This window comes from Larus michahellis, chromosome 1 (genome assembly GCF_964199755.1).
Source record: "Larus michahellis chromosome 1, bLarMic1.1, whole genome shotgun sequence".
NCBI classification, from domain to species: domain Eukaryota; kingdom Metazoa; phylum Chordata; class Aves; order Charadriiformes; family Laridae; genus Larus; species Larus michahellis.
The window spans coordinates 139,304,714-139,330,918 of NC_133896.1; the positions used below are offsets into that span (position 1 = coordinate 139,304,714).

The following is a 26,205-nucleotide window of genomic DNA, read 5'->3' on the forward strand; positions in this document are numbered from 1 at the left end:
TTATTTTTTCCAGACCTTACTTTATTTTAAAACCCCTTTGATACGTATTAGATCAGCATTTTACAAATGTCAGTGTCTGAGTTTAGACTCCTCTGTTATAGTTATGTAGCTTCAGATGTATTTGGTATCTCTAGACTTACTGAAGTTAGCATTAATTCATGTAGTGCTATGCACATTTGAAAGTTGGGTGCTCTTATTTAAGAACTCACTGATAGCATCAGGAGCCAAATTTCAGCTCCTCAGCAGGAAAATATTTGGCTAAGCAACTATACTAATAGCATTTTCAATTCCCTTAAAATCTTTGCTCTTCAGGTTTTATAGAGATCAGCAAATTTACCATTTACGATTGCAATGGCTATGGAATTCTGCATTGAATTTTTTTTTTTCTCCCTTTTTACCTTTAGGAGGAAGCAATAACAGTCTAGTAAACACCTCATATGTTGCTAAGTTGCAGATATCTCAGATAGGTAGCTTGGAATAAATTCCAAATCAAGCATACACCCCGAGGGCCCAAACTAAAGTCAATAGTACTGGTAAGCAAACTGATATAATATTTTACCATCAGTAATTTCTAAATAATTGAAAGTGAGACTATAACGATTTATGTTGCTGCCACTTGCAGCAATTCTAAATTTGACTTCAGGTGTCAGCTTCGAGTGATTATAAAGAAAAAACACATTCAGATGAGTTATGATAATCAGAAAACCTAACAAGCATATATTTCCCGGTTTACATTTCCAGTTAAGGCCAAATAGTGACAGTTTGGACGCACTGAAGGAGAGTACGCAGTTGGTATATATATCTCAGTGTCTGAGAAATCCTTTGAGACGATGCTAACAAAATGAATTATATTCTTCCGCAGTATCCTTCCAAATTCTGTCACCCGCAGAGTGTCACAAAAGCTTTTTCCATACACGTCTTGGTCAACTCCCTGATTAAATGAGAAGAACACTAATATACAGAATAACAGGGGGGGCTAACGTCGGGCAGATTTCAGATTTAGCTCTTGTACAGAAGACAGGTGATATGGAACCAGCGTGAACAGTCATCTGTTTATGAATCTTCCTTTTCAAGCTCTGCTGTCTTCTCTCAGTGCCTCAAAAAATGACAAGAGCTGAAAAAAGGCAGGGCGCTTTTCTGGTAGCTAAATGAAGCAAAGATGATGGGTATGGTTATTTAATTTTGAAATCACTCAAGAACTGTAATTTGCATTAGTGTTTCTTGATTTTAGCATGCAGAAATTCGTAGAGACAGTGATGCTTATGAGGCAAAGAAAATTGAAGTTACTTTTAATATCTTTCTTATGTTGTGATAGTGTAATCTTCTTTCTTTGCATTAACATGTCCTCAAATATAAGTTTTTTTTCCTCATTTTTCTGACAATTATCTCTAAAAAAATCCCAAATCACTGTCATTTCATGGTATCACCAGTAATGTGCCAAACAGTTCTTTGTTGCTGGTGAGAAACAAATCACATCCACAGACAGCTGACTAAAATTTAGACGAAGAAGAACAACAAATCAGGGTAATTCTTGGCACCGCAGACACTGATCTCTCAAAATAAAATGAGCATGATCAGCATTTGACTTACAATTCCTAGGGGACTCACAGATGGGGTAACACATCCTTCCCATTCTAAGAGAGGGATTATTTCAAGCAACATTAGATATCTAAAAAGGTAGAGGTCTAACAAAATTAGTTAAGACCTCTGTGCATGAAAGCAGATACCTTTTATTCTGTGGTGGCTAAGACAGAAAGAATAAATGAACATGGAGAGGTACCAGTAATGATCCTGTAATTATGGAAAGGATGTAGACAATTAGCTTAGCTCAGCACCCAAATTTTAAACCATTAAAACTGGGTGAGAAGAATCTCACTCTGTATCTTATGTTGACGTTGAAGGGTATTTTGCTGTTATTTGCTTAAACACATGGTTCTGAGAAGAAGGGAGGCAATCTTCCTTTACGCCCTGTTCCCTGTACTAACAATGTCCTGAACTAGACTGCTATATAGAAAGTACTACACATAAGCAATGGCTTTTATAAGAGATATTTTCCACTATGAACATTAGTTGGTCTATCAACAGCGGCTCCTAGTGACCCCTATTATTTTGTTTTCTCCAGTTTGCATGTGCAGATATACATACCTCATGCCAGCAGTTGTACATTATCTGGTAGATGACGTCGGAAACTAGTTGTGGCCTATAAAGTCTGTATCCTTGCGTCACTTTCTCAATCACCTGGATGTTGTCATAAAGCTCATAGGGCTGCTTTCCCAAAGTGAACACCTCCCACATTAAGATACCTGCAAAAAATATTCACGACAATGGAAGACAAGAAATGAAAGTCAAGAAATGCAAGATAACCCCTTTTTCCTGGAACAAGAGACACATGCAACATGTGAGCAATCAGACTCTTCACAGAGAATATTGTCCAAAGAAAAGTATGGAGATGACTGACAAGTGCGATTCTGTACCCAAATGTAAAACAACTTCTACTCTAGTAGAAGGTGAAGTTAGATTATACAATTAGTTATAAAATATATTTAATGTGGGCAATAAAGGACAAAACCTAAGACATAACAATCCACAGATTGTAGTTTTTACAAAATACATACAAACATCCCCTTAGCTGTGTGTGTCTGTAAACAGAGAGGGAGAGAAAGGGAAGGAAAAACAAAATGACAGCTAGAGGTATCTCTTGTTTTTGTAGAGTAAATCATAAGAAAATTTTTACTGATTTTGTGAAGTGAGTGGGACATATACTCCTTTGGTATCAGAAAGATTTCTAAACGCTTTATAGTGTTATCTATACATGCCTATAAGAACTGGATTACACTGAAGCAATAGAAACACTGGATAATATCATAATAATTAATTCATAATGATAGCATTGCAAGAAACAGTTTTTGCACAACTGAACATATGTGATAATTGTGCCAACTGTAAAGTAAAAAAATAATTGTGAAATATTTATTTCACAATGGTATATAATACTGGCGGTAAAGATTTTTTTTGTGAAATAGATTTATTGGACCTTTGACTTCCCTCCAGCTTGAAGGCTGGGGCATTCTTGTGTCACAGTGGGATCAGAATAAAATGGTACCTGAATCCCTGCTTTCCCTAATGAAAACATTAGTAAAACCAAGATTATTTGTTCTCTGACACCTGCTTTGGGATATGAATACATCAGTTCAGTTCTTTAGCTCTTTGAAGTTTCATTAGTTTAAAACAACCAAACAAGAACTGATGGATCCCACTCTCCCCTTGCTTCCACTGCATCAATGGAAAGTGTTAAAATGAGAAATGACCTTCTAAGGAAAAATAAGGTTTCTCACTGAAGTGAATGACAATATTGAAGTTAACGACAATAAAGCCTGGAGCCAGGATTTCATTGATAAGAGCAAAAAGAAAAGGTAACAGCAGAAAATCCAAGTCCTGATTTAATTGTATATATTATAAACAACTCGTAAAGGGCATGAGCGAGCTGTTTCTCTGCCAGAGTCTCTAGTTCAGAGACTAGCGGAAGTTAAAGATAAGAAGCAGCCCAGCATTTGGAAACACTTTGGTCTGCTTTATTCATCATTGTTCAATGTCAAGAACAGTGGGTTGCCAATCTTTCATTAGCTTGACAGCCGCCAAAATTTTCCTACTGGAGGACCAAACCCATGTAAGTGTAATTTAAGCCCGTTCACAAAAGGCTCCCTTTCCTTTGACAAGTTTTGCGGACTTTTAGAAACACTGAATAGACTCCAGGGATTTGAAAATCAGAGCTTGAAAACCACTGAAGTAGAAGTTCAAATGTTTGAGATTCCTGGGTAGAAAGTGATCTGCAAATGCATCTTATTTTTGCTGAGATACAGAGTCCCAGCTCACCCAGACCCTCTTCCGCAGCTGGCTTAGGCACAGAGCGCACTCTGACCTCTGCAACTAACAAAAAAGCTCTTTTGACTCAGGCAGAACTGATTTACGGCCTAGACACGCCAAAGATACCGTTTGATCTCCGCTGCCAACAGTTCACTTTACCATATTAAACAGGCATACAGCAAATGGGGAGCAGGCAGAGTTTCTACGGGCCTAAAAGAAAAACAGTGGGGCTAAAAAAATCCAAAGGGGATCGGGCTTGGATGCATAAAAATATTAAACAAGAACATAAGCTGTAACTGCTTTGTACATTCCTTCAGTGTCTTAATGTCTAGCATTTCTGCTTAGTAAGCGGAGGAAACCCAAATGTAATGGCATATATACATATTTATATGTCAAATTCCATACATACCAAAGGCCCACACATCTGACTTGCTGCTAAATTTGGTGTAATGAAAAACTTCTGGTGCTGACCACTTCACTGGAAACTTGGTTCCTAGTGAACTTATATACAGGTCATCCAGAACATACCTACAAGGCAAGAACCAAACTTGGGTTTAACAGAGTTACAGTGAAATGCTATTTACTGCTTCTTCCTTGTGTATCACAAGGTTCCTAAAAAAAGCCTGGGCAGAATCCCAAATTTCCAAAGGATGCTTGCTAGGGGTATTAGCTATAATCTATAGAACAGATCACTGCTATCAACTTATTAGAGAAATAATGCAGAATCATAGAAGTGCCTGTTGTAAGGCCATCTAGCCCAGCCCCCTGCTCAAATAGGATTACTCCCAACAGTAGGTCACGTCAGCCATGGCTCTGTGTACCCAAGTCTTTAAAGCCTCCAAAGACTGCAATGTCGTAGCCTCCCTGACAGGCATGTTTCACTGTTCCACCATCCTCCTGGGGAGTCAACTTCTCTTACTGTCCAGCTTGAACTTCCTGAGCTACAGTGCGTCTGCTGTTATATCACCTGGCATTGATAAGACTTATTTGGCCCCATCAGCTTTGTAACTGTAAGTAGCTGTAGGCAGCTTTTAGATCCCCTCTTAGACTCCTCTTCACCAGACTACCTCAGTCTCTTCTCGGGGGACATGTTCTCTATGCTGCTCATCCTCAGATGCTTCTCTCCATTGAGGCTGCTGATTAAGATGGCTGGCCCCCAAATTTGCAGGGAGAAGTAGGGGGGCTAATGTACAAATTTGTGTACAAATTACTTGTACACAAAGTAAACTCTGAGATTTCTTTAACAGACCTGACTAGTGAACTCCGGCCTTTAAGCCTTAACTTTTTGAGACAGCAGAATGACTTTATTCTGACCCCATAACAGCTTATGGTCATTAATGGAAAGGAGACACAAAGAGCTGTATCGCTCCCTGTGGCTTAACTTTCCTAACAGGAAGTTGCTACCTGATCAGTGCCAATAAACTGTAAATACACTAACATAATAGCTTCACAAGGCTCCCAATTCTTTTACTTACCTAGTCATCCCAAAGTCAGATACTTTCACAGTAAGATTGCTGTCAACCAAACAGTTCCTAGCAGCCTTTAGTAGAGAAATGAGAAAAGAGATGAGTGGAAAAAAATATAAAAAGAAGCAAATAATGTCATGCCTTGGTAATTTGTTAATAATAATTTATATCCTCTAGCATTTCAGTGAATAATGGCATTCTTTGATTGAAGCAATTAAGTTTGGAACTGTAAGGGAACAGTAAGTAGCTCTCTTATTTCGCTTTCTGACTATTGATCGTAAAACATTCTTTACCATTATCCCAGCTTTATGAATAAGGACATTGAGGAAACAGAGTTGAGAAACAAACATTCACCTAGAAAAATAGCAACAGATCCAGAAACTAAACCCTGTCTTTCAAATTGTGTCCTACTCCAGGGTCTTTTTTAGTAGTCTCAGAATTTACCAAGACATCAAAAAGTGAAAAACATTGATTGGATTATTTGCAATACACTATAAACAGAGTGGAGCAATGAAAGGTGATTTAAACAGCCTGATTTATGAAAAGTTCAATATAAGCCTAGTTCTGCAGATGATCACTTGATAACATTTATCTAAGGCTGTATACTCTGCCCGCATGTTTATTAATTTCTGTGATAGAGTTTGCACCTACAGTCTTCAACCTGAAATCAAGCTCAAGTTTTACTTCTGTTTTCCCATGGTGTACAGCCAGGTTTTGGGAAACTGACTTTATATTTACAACTTGAATTCTGCTACCTAAGCTGTCTGATATTTGTGATTTCTGAATCGGGGTGTGAAAACTGGTGAGATAACAACTTTATTTATGCATAAAGATAATTCTTTGAAAGCATCAACAAGACATTTAAAATGCTACCTGAGAAGACCACACCCCTATTAGAAAATGAAGCAAATATGTAACAGAAATTGTCACAAATTTTCCAACACATTTTCGTCTAGAGCTAGAAGGCAAAATACTGCTACTGACTGTGAAGTGCAATACACCAGAAGTCTGGATAGGCTCACTTTTAGTAGACCAATAAAATAACAGCTTATTTCCCCAAAGACTTATGCCAGTATTCTAGAAAGCTAAGTTTTGCATAAACTTTGGGTCTAAGTCCTTGAAAGCACTGATCATCTTATTAAAAGCAACTTGAAATACTTGCTTGAAAACTGGCAGATAAATGTGTTTAAAAGAGCTAGGCAGCGGCAGACTTTCAAGTTCTGCTCCTGCTTGCAATACACCAGAGTAAATTCCAGTTTATCCTGGTAGTGTTCACACTTATTTTATAAAAGAAATAGTTCCCAAATGGATAAATCATTAAAAACAGTCTAAGTGTCCCAAGTCTTTAATATTTCACCTCTTTCTCCTGGAGAACTACAGCACCATTGGACAGAACCCTTTACTTCAGTGGACTAATTTTACAACTGGAGGTCTGTGCCGCTGAGTGATGCATCAATCCTTGAGGCTAGAGCCCGTAAATGTGGGCAGGGCAGTATGCAGGGCTGTAAGTCTGTCAGTTCAACTCCAAAGCAGAACATATTAGGCTTTTGACGCTGTCTCTCATAACATCCTCCTTAGGAAACTGCGGAAGTGTGGACTAGACGAGGGGACAGTGAGGTGGGTTGAGAGCTGGCTGCGTGACAGGACTCAGAGGGCTGTGATTAATGGAGCAGGGTCGAGTTGGAGGCCTGTAACCAGTGCTGTCCCCCAGGGGTCAATACTTGGACCAGTATTGTTTAACGTATTTGTCAATGACCTGGACGAGGGGAGAGAGTGTATCCTCAGCAAGTTCGCTGATGATACCAAACTGGGAGGGGTGGCTGACACCCCAGAGGGCCGTGCTGCCATCCAGCGTGACCTAGACAGGCTGGAGAGCTGGGCAGAGAAGAACCTAACGAGGTTCAACAAGGACAAGTGTAGGGTCCTGCACCCGGGGAGGAAGAATATCAGGCACCAGTATAGGTTAGGGGTGGACCTGCTGGAAAGCAGCTCTGAAGAAAAGGATCTGGGGGTCTTGGTAGACAGTAAATTATCCATGAGCAAGCAATGTGCCCTTGTCAAGGCCAAGAAGGCCAATGGAATTCTGGACTGCATAGGGAAGAGTGTGGCCAGCAGGTCAAGGGAGGTCATTCTCCCCCTCTACTCTGCACTGATGAGGCCACAACTGGAATACTGTGTCCAGTTCTGGGCTCCCCAGTTCAAGAGAGACAGGGAACTACTGGAGAGAGTCCAGCGTAGGGCAACAAATATGATTGAGGGCTTAGAGCATCTCCCTTCTGAGGAAAGGCTGAGATAGCTGGGACTCTTTAGCCTGGAGAAGAGAAGGCTGCGGGGGGACCTTATTAATGTTTACAAGTATCTAAAGGGTGGGTTTAAGGAGGATGGAGCCAGACTCTTTTCCGTGGTTCCCAGTAACAGGACGAGGGGTAACAGGCACAAGCTGGAACATAGGAAGTTCCGTTCAAATATAAGAAAAAACTTCTTTACGGTGAGGGTGACAGAGCACTGGAACAGGCTGCCCAGGGAGCTTGTGGAGTCCCCTTCTCTGGAGACTTTCAAGACCCGCCTGGGTGCAGCCCTGAGGGATGTGCTCTAGGCAATCCTGCTTCAGCAGGGGAGTTGGACTAGATGATCTCTAGAGGTCCCTTCCAACTCTGAAATTCTGTGATTCCGTGATATTAGCTTGTGGGCAGTGCTGTTTACATGGAGCTTTAATGCTTTACTTGTACAGAGCTGCCTTGTATTGAGCGTCTCTGGGTGTCTCTGCTCAGCAGACCACACAGCTTTTTGGGGTGAGTGCCAACAGAGCCGGTGCGGCTGTGGCTGATCCTGAGGGGTAGGACTGCCTGGCCTTTTATGTCATCCCTTTACCTTTCCTGTTCCACTTCTCCCATGGGGTAGCTTACCAAATCTCGATGTATGAACTGACAGCTCTCCAGAAATGCCATAGCATCACAAACATCATAACATATTTCCAGGAGCTGAAGGGGCTGTAGTTCCTTCCCATGACTCCTTAGGTAGCTAAGCAGACAGCCATTAGGCATGTATTCCGTCACTAGATAGATGGGATACAATTTTGAGCATACACCATACAGTCTAACAAGTTTGGGATGGTTAAGTTTCCTGAAATAAAGAAAGATAAAATAATCAAATAATAAATAGAGATGATTGTGCATTTCTGTAGGTTTTGTTCTTCAAATATTAATACAAGGTACTGAAAAAGAGACTGGATACAGTCCCATCTCAGACTTTAAATATTCTTTTTCAAGAAGAAGTGGGCGTCCTTCTGCCTATTACTTTGAAACTCAGTATTGACAATCAAAAGAAGACTCAGTATTGATGAAATGACAATTTTATAGTCAAATTTGAAATAGGATTTAGCAATTTAGCAGCACAAAAGTGCAACTTTCTTGGTGGGAGAAAATAGATCTGAGTTGGTGGGGGACCTTAGGTCTTAAGATTTTCTGCTAAAATCATGTTGCAAAATTTTCAGATGGAGAATCCTGATCATATCAGCTAGTTAACTGACAGGAATGTAGTCCATTCCTCCAGGATACGAGATATCCAAAATATTCTTGAATTACTGGCTTCAATTATCACGTCATGGAATTTCACTGGAAAGTCTAACATCTTTACCTCTTTGGAGTCAGACACTAAACTTCAAGTCTAGTTCACATTTCTGGCATTTCTCAGTTATTAATCTGTCTCTCATTCCTACCTGCAGGATGGCAGGAACAGCTTTTTAGCTGTTTCTGTATATATGCTAATGAAACATAGTTTTAAGTGACATAGATGGAACCTCTGAAGTTGTGGAAGAGATGTTAACTGAAAACTTTGTAGATGACCCTATCAACCTTTCTGAAGTTCCTTTGGTAATACTTCACATATCCTGTGTGGGTACCTATTTAGCTTGTGCCTAAGGTACTCAACACTACTTAATGCTATTTTTAAGAGGAAATTCTCTTTCCTGTGTGTGCTATACATTACCGATTAATGTTTGGAAAGATCATTATTTCCAAATAATTAAGCAATGCCATAGCTTACATCATGGTCTGAGCTTCTTCTATGAATTCGTCTTCTGACATTGCTCCCTCTTTAATCATCTTTATGGCCACATCGTATTGTCTCTTCCACTTTCCCAGGTACACCACTCCAAACTGACCACTCCCTAGCTCTCTGAGCAGGACAATTTCTTCTCGTTTCAGCTCCCAGATTCCTAGTGGGACAAAAGAAATTCCTTTAGCAAAAAAAAATAATGCAGACATGGTATCCCACACATGCAATGATGTTGTTTTCTCTAGAGGGTTGCAGAACCGTGCAGCACTGAAGCAACATACCTGTCTCTTGGCTTTGTGTTTGAGTAATGGAAGGAGACTACACTTCTACAAGTGTTGGTTGCTACTCCTAAATTTTAAGCATTATAAATACTTTTAAGAAAGATTTATGCATATATATAATGATATATTTTCACGTAGGGGATTGAAGAACAAGTATTACTGTGCCAGGTAATGTGGAAAAGGGAAAGAATGGCCATGACTCGGATGTACTGGGGAAGGAAGCATGAGAGGTCTTGCACTGTTGATAAAACTTGACATAAAATGCCTTAAAAAGGGCACAACATAAAAGTTGATATAAAATGCCTTTGCATTCACCTTGCCCTGGATGTGGACTAGATGCACTTGTAGGAAGGGATACCCTATTTCACAGAACCATAAAGTCTCAATGCTATAGTGGACAAGAAGAAACCACAGGAGGAGCTATTGACTGAAAGACCATCCTTCCCAAATTCTCACATTGCCTCCTCTGTGGACAAATGGAAGTGGCCATGAAACAATGAGCTTAAAGATCCTGTGTAACCTCCTGCAAGCCTGAAAGCAATAAGAGTCATGATTTCCTGGTTATTCTTTTCTTGGTGACCAAGACAGACATCAGTTTCAAAAAGGAAAGTTATCTTCATACCATTTCCTAATGAAGCTGTGGTTGGGACTTTATTTACTTGTGTAGATACCGCATGCCGCAGTCTTGTCACCATACCTACAAAGAAAACCTGTTAAAGGTCACGAGTCTTCTGAAATCAAAGAAAATACAGGGAAACTAATAGCTCCCTCAACCTGTCATATTACAAGCATCCAGATAATGACAGATATTCAATATTCAATATTCAGCATCTGCTGCATCATGACACAAAATTGAAAATTTTCTGTGCTTAAGGGCTAGTCCAGCAAAGGTATTGCAAGAGGAGGTAGTACAATACCAAAAAGCATTGTACGGCAAAGGAAAGCAACTATATTGATTGTGAATATGTTAGATTAAGTTCCACCCAAATTCTCCCAAAAGATGTTTCAGTATGTAGAGCATTCAGTATCGGAAGAGATTCACCATGACTCTGAAAAGTCCAGAAGCCTAGGCCAAAGTCAATCAAGTAGAAAGAACATATAGGATTACCGGCTGAGTTGTGCTGATGGTAGTGTATAAGCTTGGGAATTGATTCAAAACAGTAATTTTCAGCGAGGTAATACTTGTTGTCAGGAGTTTTGTGCACATGGTAATGTTTTACTGTTCCTTTTTTACTTCTGAAAAACATCACAAAGTGCTGTATAATTCAAAGCTTCGCAAAAGGCCTTCCAGCCCACCCGTTAATAGATTAGTCAGTTGCTGCATGAACCGCAACACATCAGCTGGCCAAATAACAAAATATGTAGTAGGTGCCACCAGGAAGACGGTTAATTTTGCTTCAGTCCCGTTTTTCCCCCCTTTACAACTGCTGGCTGTGTAGTACAGGCTTCTAGCACAGTGGAGACTTCTGCTGCATACTCTAATGTAGTCTGATGGTTAGTACTTGTCTCTCAACAGTTACATCTGGAGCAAAAGACTTTCATATACTGCCCTTGCAATATTTCTACATTGAATTTTGAACACATTTCCTTTCCCTTCCCTTTCCCTTTCCCTTTCCCTTTCCCTTTCCCTTTCCCTTTCCCTTTCCCTTTCCCTTTCCCTTTCCCTTTCCCTTTCCCTTTCCCCTTCCCTTCCTTCTCTTTCACTCTTGAGACTGATCTGGTTTCAGCTGGGATAGGGTTAACTTTCTTTCTAGTGGTTCCTGTGTTTCAGATTTGGTGTGAAAGGAATGTCAATAATGCATATTGGTTTAGTTGTTGCTAGGTGATGTTTATTCTATTCAACAACTTTTTTTCAGCTTCCCATAGAAGCTGAGAAGAAGCATAGACAGAACAATGGAATGGCCAGTAGAATATTCCATACCATAGACATCATGCTCAGTATATAAATGGGGGTTGCCTGGGGGGCCGGAATCCACAATCACTGTTTGGGATGGGCTGGGCGACCAATTCATTGGGTGGTGAGAGTGATTTGTGCTGTATTACTTTATCTTGTATATTATTTTACCATTATTATTATTGTTATTGTTATTTTCCCTTTTCTGCTATTGTTCTATTAAACTGTCTTTATCTCAACCCATGAGTTTTTTCCCATTCAGGGACCCAGGGACATATATGAGTTCAGGTAACTCATATGACCTGAACGTGCCCGAGGTTCACCTTTAACACAATGTAGAGAATTTTTTGTTGACCAGTGACACCAAGCAGCATGCCCACAGCATGCTCATAGAAATTATACATATTCTTTGGATACTCACTCAGAAACCTTGCTGAATACAGACACAGTATACATTCCTGCTTGGCTAGATTTCCGAACCATAAAAGCACCTTCTTTCCCCTAATTTAAAAAAAAAAATAGTTACAAGGAACAATGATATTGGGATTCATTTCAGTGAACTTTAGGCTTTTACACTGTAATGTCCACAACATATAGAAGGAGACATGATTCATCGGACCTTCTTTAAGGACTGCATTAGGATAAGATGAATTATGCCTTAGAAATATTTCTTTCTCTCCACTAAAAAGGGGGTCTAGGTAGCTGGTTGTGGTATCCCACTGTAAATCAGGTGAGTTTTACCCCAGCCCAGACATGAAGCAAATAATCTGCAATTTTGTTTTGGTGCACAGATAAAGATTTATAGCTGGGGAGATGGGGAGTTGTTAACCCCATCTCCTTCTGCATGTCCACCTCCCGAGGTAGTACATGGTACCGAAACACTGCCACATGCATCCCATCTGAATTAGAGCTCTATCCACCACACTCAGTTCCTTTACATAATGCACTAGATTGATGTATTTTCTGTTGCCAAAGTATTTCTGCATTACTGAATAAGTAAAAAGATTTTTGCTGCACTCTGTTATATTTGGACTATTTTTAGCCTTTATGTGGCATTCCAGTCCTAACTTTCACCATCCGCTTTTACTTCTGTTAATGGTTTACCATACTGGGCTGGAAATTCTGGTTTTCAGAGTTCATTTAGCAGCTACACCTCTAATGTACTAGGAATGGCTATTGTGGGGATGAAAGAAGACATTGGAACCTCACATACAGGCCAAGGGCCATTGCTGTGAAGTTCAAAGGAAATTTCATGTCCCCTTAAAATTAACTGGAGTCTGGAGTATCCAGCACCTTTTGGGAATGGGACATTCTTCAGTCTTTCTCCAGTGATCTGCCACACTTTAATTTCATTCCTGAAACCTATGGTGGGGGTCTAAGGGAAAGGACACTGAGCCAAGGCTCCCAAAGGGTCCGGTTATGTCAAAGTAGTTAGTGGTTAAGCGCCAAGGAGACAGGCTGTGAGAAAGCAGCAAAACATGAGGAGAGAACTTGTTTACACAGCACACCCACGCACGAAGCACAGCTGAGGCTGCCTCTCCTCCAGAGAGATACATGGACAAGCCCTTCTGCGCTCGTATCCTGCAAAGACTTGTACACCTGACTAGTCCTATGGTGGTATCCATCCTTGCTCCTAGTCAGCTGTGCCCAGCCAATGCTCGGTGGGCATAGCCTTGGAGTTTGGTCGGGGTGGTCTGCTTGTCTGGGTGAATTTCTTTTACTCCACATTTGTATCTAGTAAAACCATCACGGAGAATTCCTCTAGACTGACCTGCAGAAAGAGCCACCCTGGAGCAAACAACACAGGCCCAGAGGTAAAATCTAAAAGCAGAGCTTTGAGGGGAAATGCACTCAGTGTGGCTTTGTTCCAAGCCTATTTTAGAGGTGTATCACTTATGCATCCAGACATTTTTTGAGATCTGTTTATCAACACTAAGTTAGCACAAGAGTTTCTAGCACTCTCTAATACTACAGCTATTTAAAGAGCATCAGCATCCTCTAGCTACACAGTATAGCAAAGACAACAGACACAGAAACGTTTCCATGGTTCTTCATATACAAGTGATAAAGGATATGTAGGACCTTCTGACGGAGCAGCTGCTCACACTGGGCACGGGAGATATTACCAGCATACCAGCTGCAAAGAGAAATATTGGGCTTATTATTGACAGGCTGATTTCTGAATAGGGCACAGCAGACACGTGAAAAATGCCAGCCATAATAAATATTTTCAAAACTGCTTTTAAAAGCCAGAGGGTAGACTTGGGACTTGTCCGTCTGCTTCCTCTCACCCAGTGGGTGTCCTTGTCCTGAAACATCCATGCCCACTCTGTGACTCTGACTTTTTACAGTATCTCTTTAGAGGAGGATCCTGCTGCCCTAAAGCTCTGGCAGGAGCCCTATCAGAAGTAGTTTGCTCTGCCTCCTGCAGACCATAACACAGCTGTCTCCCTAAAAGCTGGGACGTGCTTAATTCTCCTCTAACCTTGAACCTTCTGGTTGTTATAGTATTTAAGTAAACTGAGAGATCCCAAAGGGAGGAAACAAGCCAAGCACGCTCTGTCAGATCAGTTCAGGGAGTTCCAATCAAGTCTTTTTAATAGCAGTTCACTTTTATGAAGCATCCCTTTTATTAGCGTACAAGATTGATCTGTCTAAATGACTTTTTTGTCTGAAAGCAAATACATTCACACCTTTGGAAGTCCCTGAGCAGTGATCTTGCTGATGACAATATATATAATTACTATATTATTATAACAGCCATAAGTAGGATACCATTGCCCTAGATATAGTGGATTTGTGAAGTGGAAAGACAATCTCCGCCCAAAGAATCTTTTGGTTCTCATAAAGACGTATTCTATGTACTCACTCATGATTAGCAATACTCTGCTCTTCTGCCAATGTCTGTTCACTGACACTGGAGTTTTCCCTGAAAAGATAAAACGTGATGAAATTGTGAAAAACTAGTTATGAAAAATACCTTTCTTGGTTTAAAAGTCATACTACATGTATTTTTTGAGTAGTTATGCCATGGTCTAAGGTGAATATTTAAAAAACTTGAGAAATATTTAATTGTCTGGATTTTTTTATGACTTGGTAAACACTTATACAGCCTTTCCCCTCCACTATGCAATGTGTTGGAAAGCCAAATATTCTCTGTGCATGCTGTTACAGCCAATGAAACTACACATCCCTTTAGTGACCTTATGAAGAGATTGCATCTACCTTTTCAAAATTTACATGGAAGATTTCCAAATCTGCGCAACCCTAGACTTTCCAAATAGTTGTTCTTAGCATGACAGACAACAGAAGGCGTTCATGTGGCAGACAAAAGAGGCCTTTAAAATAACCTCTTGTGCAGAAATAATAATGATTCTATTTATGCTGTATTTTTTTTAAGGAAACCTCTGAATCTTGTCCAGTATGGTTTACTATGAGACAATCTGTTACGTTTCTGTGAGATTTTTATTCAAATACTTACGCATGCATTTAACGCTTACAATGTCATGTCATCTCACTAAAAAGGAAAAGATGGGTCTGATGTATCACTTTGACAGACCTGGGCTCCCTTTGCCCTGTACTGGACTACTCACGTACATACAAAGGCATGAGAGTGCTAGCAAGGCTGCTTTAATGCTGAAATAAGAGCACAAAGTTTGAAATCCTAGCATTATCGAAGTCAGTGGCAAAACCCTATTGATTTAAATGAAACCAGGATTTTCAACTGATGTTTTCTGCCTTAATGTATGACTCAAGAAGACAAATTGTATCTGATTCTATACCTTTCAGGAAACTTTATGCTTGGTAGTCAGAAAGTTATTTAAAAAGAAAAATATTCCAGAAACATTGCCTAATCTTTACTAGAGTGGTGAGGAAAACATTTGAGCAGTGGATGGCTGCATATTGATTCACCTTGGCTCATCATCATTCAGAGATAACTTTCTCAAGCAAGTGCTTGGTACGAAACCTTCATTCCTGCAAAATAAACAGTTCACAGTTTAGCTATCGTACATGGCTGCATCTTCAATTTGGTCACTTAAAATAGGAAAAGGGATTAATCAGAGAGTCACTTTTCAGAATGTCACTAACAGAAATGCTCATGGTTAAAACATTTCTGCTGTTACTTACCATGTGGAAAAATACAGAAGTAATTTGTTTTAGAAAATTACATTTCAATGAAGTACTCTTTTTGCTAGTCTCTGAAATGGCTTCTTCCTCTGTGATTGGTTTCATCATATGGAATATTGGAGCAGCTGTTCCACAATATCATTACATGCCATCTCAGTTGCTGTGATGAAGGACGCCAGTGACTAATGGGTTCCAGCAGAGTATCCAAGATTGAATGCAGAAAGTCAATAGGTGGGCTCAGCATTCTTCCCAACACAATGCCGGATGCAACTGAGAAGCTAAGCTAAATGAACATGGACAGTTGAGCTACCACTTAAAGCAACTGGCAGCATGGCACGTTCGACCTAAGTTAGGGGGACCAACAGGCACCTGTAGTTGTAACGGGGTGGGCTGTACACTGTGCCCATCAGAATAATAAATAGAGAGAATAAATTGTATATTTGAATATGGGTGGACATAGAAAGGAAAGGTTTCTTTATGAGATCTCAGTAGAGTGAGAAGAAAACTAAGAGTGTGTGGAAACAGGTGAAACGGGTAACTCCTGATGTTTGTTCCTACTACATTCGAGAAAACAAGATCTTCATTTTTTTTTCAAGCAGAATGTAAAGGTTTTGTTACGATGTATATATGACTTGTAGTGATGCAAAAGTCTCAGTTTCTCAAGCCAAAGAAAAAACTGTAAATGTCGGCCCTTTCTCTTGATCGCTCTCTGCTCCATTCATCTTAGAGCCCTCCACTCAGGGTCTAAGCAGAGCTGCCTGTATCATATGCTTTTACATAGCCATAAACAGTCCAGTGAAGGCATTTAAAAGCGTATCTCAGTTTACTAATTTATTATTGTCTTTGAGTTGCAGGGATTGCGTGCTGCTTTCTTCATCCAGAACAGCATGACAATACTGTGAGTTATAAAGTGCAATAAGTTAAGGCTGCTTTATTTGTTGGTTTTCTTGCAGTTGTAAACTTAATCAGTGAATTATGAGTGGATCAAGTAATTACATTCTGTTCCAAACCTGTTTGGGCGTCCCCTGGCTCAAAAATTCTTCCCTTCCTCAATTCTATCAAGTACAAAAAATCAAACTCAGCTAGCATCCATCATGAGACAGACAAGGAATCTTATCTCTTCCAGGCAGCTCCTGTTTGTTGCACTTCCTTTGTCTCCAGTGTACTCCTAGAGCTGTTTCTCGTTTAATAACTCGAGAATAGACTCACTCTTCTGCCTCAGCTGGATATTAACCAAAAATAGCTTATTTTGAGGTGCTGAAGGGGATTCCTCCACTTGTAAGCCTCAAAGAAAATAATTAAACTCTTCTTGTTTTGCACAAGATGGGGATGCTCTGTCTCTGTGGAAAAGTATTGCTAAAGCTGGGGAGAGACTGAAGTAAGAAGTGATTCGCGCTTCAGCAGTTCTCACTGGTCTCCCTGCTGTCACTGCTATTGTGGTAGTAACAGTGATAGTCTAAAAATGGTTTAGTGCAAACAAAAGAGGCAGCATTTGTGAGGAGAAGTTTCATCTTTTTATTCACTTAAACTAAATAGTTCGAAAAAATGGGCAGCTTCTGTATACACAAGCCTTTCTTCAAGCACATATCAAAGTTAAGGCCACTGGGTGCTGTCTTAGTGTACTAGGCAGTGACTGTTGTAAATCTTACCCAACCTGGCAGCTAAGGATGATAGTGAAAATGGAGTTGTACAGAAGACAATGAGGATTCTAGAGCAAGGTTTAAAATCTACTAAAGTAATCCCAACATAGATCCTGAAAGGTACCAGGACTGGCTGCAGTGCTGTCTATGAAGATGGGATATGTGAAAGACCATAGTCATGGAACAAAAGTATGCTGCAGTGTATACTTACCCCTCCAGGTCCCTTACTTTCCACCATTCGGAATCTTCCTCTTGCAACACATAGTATTTATTGCTTCTGACAAGCCGGAAAGCTGAAGTTCCTTTGGGGTCATAGTTGCATTGGGCCACAGCCATTTTCAGGACTGACGTGTCTGGTGACAGCCCCTGGGGCAGGCTTCTATGCTTCCGCTTTTGAAGACAGAGGGAACAGAATGATAAATAAGGAGATGCAGCACAGGGCACAGTAAGAAATAACACATGACATGTACACAATCACTTATATCTTCAACATGTATAATGATATTAGGCAAATTAATCAAAGCTAAGAAGATGGGCACAGGCAAGCAGGTTTTTCCTCATCCATTTAGAAGCACAACCCAGATACTGTTGTCCAGATTTGTGAGACAAGTGAGGACAGAACCAAGATCCATCATGATGACACCAGGAGCAATTAACTCTGAGTGGAGGATGACACTGCTGTAATAGGAAGATCTCATTACCAGAATTATGCGATAGACTTGATTTGTATCAAAAGCCTGCCACTTACCTGAAAGTGACCTGTTGCAATTCAAATGCTTTGGACACCAAAAGACCAAATTGTGCTTTACTATAACTAAGTGCGATGACATCCTGTTGTATCAAAAGACCCTGTCACAAATAACTTTGGGTTTTTTTGGATGGTGTTTGATCAATAGTAATGTTACCAAGAAGCCCAACAAGCATTAGTCAATTGTTACTACTAATCACTGAAAGCAAAAACCTATGCTAATTCTAAATCATTCCCTTTCATTACCATCTTTAATTGATGTTCCTCTGCTAAGCATGTTGGATATAAGGAATCTCACTCCTTGGTGCCTAACTTTCCCTGTGCAGAGTTAAACAAGTGTAGGTATGTAACTATGGGATTCATCTTACCTAACTTTGACCCATGTCTTCACGTGAAATATGTCATCCTACAGAAGTGCCTACCTCCCATCACTGGTTGTTGAAGACGTCTACACAAATAACTTAGATGAGAAGCCTGACATTAAAGTGAGATGACATCAATCAAATCATGGGCAAAAGAGCATCTAAAATTAAGGCACTGAAATGCATTTAGAAATCAGGGAAATGTCATAACTGAGAAAACCCAGACACTACACTTGAAACACAGAGCAAAGGACGAGGGAAAATAAGACAGACTTAGGAGAAAAGGCTCCAAATGCCACCTATTTATTACTGAAAACCACTGTGATGCAATGCAAGGGAAGAATGCCAAGTGTCCTGAAGCAGGCTGTGATTCCTTTAAATCAAGTTCAAGTGATCATGACATTGTATGTTTGCTTGCTTGTTTGTTTGTTTGTTTTTATTGGCATTTCTATACTTAATTTAAACAAGGAAAAACCAAAAAGCCAAGTGAATGCTTGATTCAGTCCACTGAGCCAGAAGACACACATGATCTCTTCCTGCAAACAGACAAAATCTCAGTCTCCACCAAGAACCTCACCAAGCTCCAGTGGAGATACTAATTTTTAAAGAGGTAGCACTCACAGCAGCGTCCTCCTCAACTGACTAGAATTAAGTCTGTTGCTTGGTGAGTACTACTACTTGAACCCAATATGGGTGGTTCCTGTTGGTCATATCTGACTTCAGTGGAAAGGAGCTTTTATAGCTTGAGGGCCAGTGTTAGGCTGGAGTTGAGTCTTTGACTGCCTGTTCGCTTTGTGGAATAGTGACAGAACTAGAGTTGCCTTCAGCTGTCAGAAAGACAGAGAAAATTGTAATACAGAGATTAAACTGTTTTATCTTTAAAGCGTCTAGTGATGTTAGAGCAAGCTGATATTCAGTAAACGTGTTTATGAGCTGATGCACACCTCTGAGCTTTGTCCTTGGTAATTTTTGGAGATCAAACTGTTCTTTCTTAATTTCCTGTATTTCGCTTACAGAACAATCAAGGTGTCATCCCTTGATGGAGCTTTCATCTTTTTGTGTGAACAAAAGAAAGTGCAAAGCATTGGCCAAAGTAAATGGCAGAAAGAATTATGATCACAGAAATGAATTTTGCTTTGTCCAGCCTGCCTGGGAAAGGAACCAGCCAAAGATGAGGACATCAGATTTGCATCCCTTTGGGTTTCACTGCTGGATGTGTATTGGTCTGTTGCAATATTCTGGATGGACTTCATTTGTAACCTGGTACAGATTAATGTCTTGATTTGTGTCCATACATACAGATTTCCATTTCCAGCACTGGCTAAAAGCCCCAGAGCATTTCCTAATAGTAACTGAGTGGATCTTATTATTCCCTTTATGCTGGCAGTGATAGCATTGTGGTTTTCATATTGATGACTGTACCATTGTCATCTAGAGAGCTGTAGGTGACAGTCTGAGATTCAGCTGTCATGTGCATATGGGGAACGGCCACCATCCGCAGAACTGCACCCCTGACGAACAGCTGGAAGCATGTGCTGGATCACTTCAGCTTCCATAAACCTTATTCAATACATATGCATGAGAAGATATGTGTGCACACTCAGTGGACTTCTGTGATCCGATCTACTGAAGTACTGGTCTGACCTACATGAACCATTTGCCATTGCAAAGATGGTGGCTGCCAGGCCCCAGCAGAGGTCAAAGTGTTTCTGAGGTAGGAAGCTCCTGCTTCCTGCTGTTATCAAAGCACAGGGGAAGTGCCCGCTGGTTCCCATGAAGGGACATTTGTGCCCACTATTCTTTGTAATGGCACCACTCTTTAGGAACCAGCTCGTCTGCGGGAGACTAGAGGCATAACGCTGAACCGGTGACAGGGACAGAGGCATCAAAGGTGCAGGACGTAAGCAGGCAAAAGTAATGCCTCATGCAAAATTCAGTGCCTCTGGTCAGTTTTGCCTACATGCAAAAGCAAATGCCTCTGGTCAGTTGGGAAGCAAGCAAAGGAGCAAGACTTGCAGAGGCTGGAGAGGCGAGGGACAAGAACTGGGAGAGGCGAAAGGAAGGCTGGGGCTACGGTGGTACCTCCGACGATCAAACTGAGTAGATAAAAGGGCAAAATAAAAATGTGCAGAGAGCTTATAGAAGTAGCTCCGTGGCTAAATATAGACTGTTCCTCACCATGAGAAGTCAGTATTAGCCTCCTTAAGCTTGGGAAAATTAAGTCAGGTTGTTCTAACCAGATGTGGTAGCTATTATATCTGCATTTACTGAATCTGTTTTAGAAGTACCCATCTGAAAACTGTCATATGCTTGCTTTTTAAATTTCCCTTTCAAAATATCTTCTCTGAACTCAAGCAGACAATAAAAATAAATCATAAAGGCCTAGCAGAAGCCAGCATGTTCAGCAGCAGATTTGCATGACTGATGATCTCTCCAGATAGACAAAGCATCCCCTGATGGAAGCCAGGCAAAACAGACCACGGTATTCAAAACAAGTTACGCTGCTGCATGTTTACAATGCTATTACTTTCAGATCTCATTATGAGAAAAAATGTCAAAAGGTTCTTTGTTCATAGCTTCTTTCCAAGGCTTTATTATTATTTTTCTTAAAGCTCCCTTTTACAGCTTTTGTGGTTTTATCTTCTATCTCTTGATAACCTACGTGTTTCTTAAAGCCCTGTCTGTTCATGTCAGCTGTATAGACAAAAATTCCACCTTTTTTTCTTTTTTAAGTTACTTTCTGATTAACAGAGAAACTAGGAAATAGACCCAGACTGTATTCTAAAGATACAGAACAGAAGACAAATTAAAATAAAACAGAAAATACAGATTTAAAAACGGCATGATTTGAAGCCAAATCTGGTTTAATTTGGAGGAGGCTGGGGTAACAATCTGTGAATACACAGGGTTTTTTTAAATAGATAAAAACATCATAACTTAAACCACTTTGTTCTCTTCTATTATGTTGTCAGTTACTTCCTTTCTACCTACAAACCTCAATAATTAGGCTAGGCAGTAAAACTAAGGTCAAAGATACCACTATTGCCCTTGTATTTGTACAGGAGGAGATAGATGAGGAAATAAACACAGAAGGGCATCTTCCAGTCTTGCTTTTATTTATAACCCTGCCAACTGTTGCCCTTCTTCATCAAGTGACTGCTGTACTAGAGGACTCAGGCTGAATCGAGCATGAGCAGTGCTTTTTGGCATCCTGTTTTTTTTCTTTGGGTCTGTGAACGCTTAGCTTTCTCAGACGGACAGTATGGCCCAGTGGATGCTGGTGGGACACCACACTCTTGGGTTTCTGTCTGATATAAAGTCAAGATACAGGCAAGAGCACATAAAGAGCTCAGATGCACTTCCCAATTAATTAACTTAGAGGCTGCCTCTGTAGAGTTGGGCTAAACAGACCTTCCTAACCAGCCGTCTGTACTTCTGACCCAACCCTCTGGGGCCACATCTTGTGACTTGCCAGGGATATTTTCAGTTCATCCGCCATTTCTCAGCCGTGTAAAGGAGGTATATTTGTTCACATCTTCAGTTACAATGTTGAGCACCATTTTCACTGGGGAGGGTGGTGGAGGGGAGTTTTTTGCATCTCTAGGAATGGGGACCTCCTACACACTAATTTTGATGGCATTCCCTGATCCCACAGGAAATAAGTGTATAAAGTAAAAGACATCACTACAAGGGCTGTGAGCAGTACTGCCACCAGCACATTAAAGTGAACTGAATGTGGCTGAGACTTTCCCAGTTTGGAAAAGTAAATGGAAAGTCTTTCCATTTACAGCACATGGAAGAGGGAGATGAGTCCTTCCCTCTGACATGCTGGCGGACACAAGGAAGCTGAAGCTGCACTGCAGATTAGAAGCGTACATCAGCTTCCAGTGAGTGGTGGTTTGCCATTCTCCGTTCTATCCTACACCCCTCCCAGGTCTTTCCCTGTAGCCAGATACTCAAACGTTTTCACCTACCAGTGTTTGAGGGACTGGAGGCAGTGGTTTCACAGACCCAGTTGTGCAACACAGAGTCACATCTAGAAGAGAGGGAGAATCAAAGAAAAAACCCTTGAATTTAATTAAGGCTTTATCTCTGGAGGTTTCATCACTTGCAGATCTATGCAGTGGCAGCAACAGCATCAGGCCAGCTGGCATTTCACCTCCCTGAGGTATCGACTGGCTTTAGCTCTGTATTTTCCAACTTCCTCTTAATTGAAGCACCACCTCAATATCTTTAAAAACTCCGTTAACCATTGTTCTCATCTATGCCAAAATACAAATTCATGGAAATTTGTGGTTGTATTTAGCTTTGTGGTTTTCTCAGTTCTGCTAGCTTATTTGATTACATACAGAGAGAAACATATATATGCTTTATTTTTATTCTGGTTTTTTTTTTTTTTTTTAAATTGTTTCATTGACATTTTTAATCTGTGAAGCAGTAATTAAGAAATACCACTTTCTATTACCCAGTGATTACAAGACTGAGGCTGTCTGGAGTCATCCCTACATAGACAGTCTCCCTGTGCTCCACACATCTCTGTTAGCAACCTCAGGAATTTATTTAGGAACAAATTTAGAGTAGATACAGCACATTATCCTGCATGCATTATTATCTCAGACATAAACGAAACATTCAATACACAAAAACCTCTTTCTAATTTGCCTCTTGGCTAAGCCATCCATGACTGGTAATGAGGTATTTCCTTGTCCTTGCCACTGACTGGGGGTTTCATGGCCTTGTTTGCTTTTGTAATAAGTGGTTTTGCAGCTGTATGAAGCTATTCAAATTACTGTTACAAATCATCTGACAACTCTTTACATTATTTAGTGTGCTACAATAATGAAACCTGTAGTAATAGTAGATAAGCCTATATCTTTAATGTCAAATTTCAAAAGTAAATGCTATACTGTTACAGGCAGCCTCACAGGTATAAGTCAGGTTCCTAACTGCTCACACCTACATTTTTGAATTTAACATTTAATTTCGGATTCATACTTTTTTGATTGGGAGTGCAAATGCTTAAGACCCAGGTTCAATCATGACTGAAATCAGTAGATCTAACAGTGCTCTATGATTCCAAATAATCGAGCTTTAGAAGGCTGGAGCCCAAACACTCAAAAACTGCCTTGCCCGCTCCCAAACATGGAGTTTCACTGTTAAGCATGTACACAGACATGCAGGAATTCTCTTCTGAAAATGTGAAACCTAGGAGGGTGCCACTTTACAAATTTTCCTCTCTCTCAGTCATTCCAGATAACAGCTAAAACGCCTAAATAATTGCAACTAAGTTCTACAAAATAACACTTTAGAAAAGCACGTCAAAATAAAAAAAAAATGCTGCAAGTTAAATCACAGTTTAGAAAAAAGAATCGTATAAATATAATTATATATTAATATAAGAGTTTTACTTCTATTTAGTTATGAAACTGTGTTGTGTTACCCTCATACACACTCTTGTGCTGAATTTCTATTGTTCCTACCCATCCAGCTTAGGGGACATCATCACTAGACGGGTCTTACAGCATAATGCTACAATTTAGCTAGAGATTTTAAGAATAAGGAGAAAAATAATCCCATCTGGTTTATTTTGTACATAAAAATATCACTAAATTTTTGATCAAACACTCATATATAGATACAAGATATAATTTAGTGTATTATTTCCCCCAGTTATACTATAAGATACAGTGCATAGCAGCTATGATGTTAAAAGGAGCTTAGCACATACATGAAAAGGTGTAAGCAGATTAGCTTTTATATTGATTATACTGCCTTAAATGTCCATGTGATTTGGCAATACTGTGAAAAACATCAAAGAAAGAAAAGAACACATTACGTTTCTCCCAAATCGTACATCCAGGGGCTGCTTTACAGGTCTGGCTGCAACAGAGAAACTTCCCGTTGATGAAGAATCCTTTATGATACTTGTTTAGTAAATCAGAATTGTCTTTAATTTCTGGAAAGCACAGAGAAACCAAAGAGAACATGACAGGCTGCAAAATGCAAATGCTCCTTATGATCAATAGAGTCTGCTGAACCAGACCCCAGAATGCTTACTGACTTCTAGCTCTAGACACATAACCTGGCCACGTTTTTATCTCTATACCATATTCCTCTAAGCTTCATTGAAAACAATAGAAACGTCCTTGAAAAAAAAAGAGGAATATAAAAAGGAAAAAGCAGTAGCAGTATTGATTATCAAAAAGGTGTTCATGCAGGTAAGCACTATACTAGTCACATCAGCAGTGTTTGTGCTCTATTAACCTGCATCAGTAAAGGCTGAACATATGATGAAGATTAAAAAATGCCCATGAAAAATACAAAAATAAGCTTTATTTTCACTTATTTCTCACTGAAACTTTCAGCTTTTAGTCCATTCTTGAAAATACCATTCATGTCAAGCAGCTGGTGATGAAAAACGAATGAGACTAAAAAGAGGTGACAAAGTATTACACAAAATGATGAAGCAGGAGCATTTTCCTATCTCTCCTCATATTATTTGAATATTTTGGTATACAAGGGAATAGTGTTACCTCTATGCAAAGCTTCAAGCCACCGCTCCCGGCTCTCTTCATTAGCTGCATAGACATAGAGAAGGCCACCCTTGTACACAATCTGGAAGAGGTTGGGAAAGCCAGCATGGTAAGAGTGTACTCCCTGAAAGTGTGTTACGATGCAGGAGCGGAAAGGAGAAGGAGATGGAAACTGAAAAAATAGGCTTTGTGGACCCATATCAAACTCTCACATCTTAGTAATGTTTCTCAGAGGTCACGTATATTATTGCAATTTCATATAAATACTTAATATTTCATATAAATACAAATACAATCATAGAATCATATAACCATAGAATACCAGGTTGGAAGTGACCTCAAGGATCATCTGGTCCAACCTTTCTTGGCAAAAGCATGATCTAGACATGATGGCTCAGCACCCTGAACAGCTGAATCTTCAAAGTGCCCCATGCTGGGGAATCCGTCACTTCCCTGGGGAGATTGTTCCAATGGCTGATTACTCACATTGTGAAAAGGAGAAAATACGAAAGGGAGAGAAGTAAAAGGGAGAATGTTCTTCGTTTCAGTAGCCAGTCGGGCCCAAACCATGACAGTGCCATCAGAATCTCCCCAGGAGTATCTTCTACCCATCACCCCTCATCTTTTACATGTGACTCCTTGTAAAAAGGGAGTTTCCGTCTTCTTTGTAGCCACACTTTAAATACTGGAACATGGTGATAAGGTCTCCCCTAAGCCACCTTTTCTCAAGGCTGAACAAGCCCAGTTCTCTCAGCCTTTCCTCATATGGCAGGCTTCCCAGTACTTTGATCACCTTGGTGGCACTTCTCTGGACCCTTTCCAGCCTGTCCACATCTTTTTTGTATAGTGAGGACCAAAACTGAACGCAGCATTCCAGGTGTGGCCCGACAAGCGCTGAGTAGAGTGGGGTAATGACTGCTTGATCTCTGCCGGTGATGCCCCTGTTGATGCAACCCAGCATCCTGTTGTCTTTCTTTGCCGCAGCAGCACACTGTTCACTCACATTGAGCTTGTTGTCCATCAGGATCCCCAGGTTCCTTTCCACAGAGCTGTTCCCCAGCCGGGTAGATCCCCGCCTGTCCCACACTCCTGGATTATGTTTTCCCAGGGGCAAGACCTTACGGTTGTCCTTGTTTGACTTCATGAGGTTCTTGTTAGCCCACTATTCCAGCCCATACAGGTCTTTCTGCAGAGTGGCTCTCCCGTCTGTAGTGTCCGCTTCCCCGCTCAGTT

The 26,205-nt window shown here is 40.3% G+C and overlaps 1 protein-coding gene across 1 annotated transcript in view; it reads right to left on the bottom strand.

The window, feature by feature from the left end:
* Window positions 1-1,069: 1,069 nt before the first annotated feature.
* The window catches only part of BMX (BMX non-receptor tyrosine kinase), a 29,580-nt gene continuing 4,444 nt past the window's right edge, over window positions 1,070-26,205 (bottom strand). The window contains exons 3-17 of the mRNA XM_074572563.1: window positions 24,973-25,054; window positions 24,276-24,395; window positions 22,414-22,475; window positions 17,541-17,719; window positions 14,431-14,490; window positions 13,644-13,698; window positions 11,983-12,062; window positions 10,776-10,903; window positions 10,290-10,364; window positions 9,375-9,546; window positions 8,237-8,453; window positions 5,340-5,404; window positions 4,274-4,392; window positions 2,146-2,303; window positions 1,070-1,144 (exon numbers count right to left, since the gene is read on the bottom strand). Of these exons, the coding sequence (XP_074428664.1) occupies window positions 1,070-1,144; window positions 2,146-2,303; window positions 4,274-4,392; window positions 5,340-5,404; window positions 8,237-8,453; window positions 9,375-9,546; window positions 10,290-10,364; window positions 10,776-10,903; window positions 11,983-12,062; window positions 13,644-13,698; window positions 14,431-14,490; window positions 17,541-17,719; window positions 22,414-22,475; window positions 24,276-24,395; window positions 24,973-25,054 (1,647 nt within the window). The remainder of the gene's footprint in view (window positions 1,145-2,145; window positions 2,304-4,273; window positions 4,393-5,339; window positions 5,405-8,236; window positions 8,454-9,374; window positions 9,547-10,289; window positions 10,365-10,775; window positions 10,904-11,982; window positions 12,063-13,643; window positions 13,699-14,430; window positions 14,491-17,540; window positions 17,720-22,413; window positions 22,476-24,275; window positions 24,396-24,972; window positions 25,055-26,205) is intronic.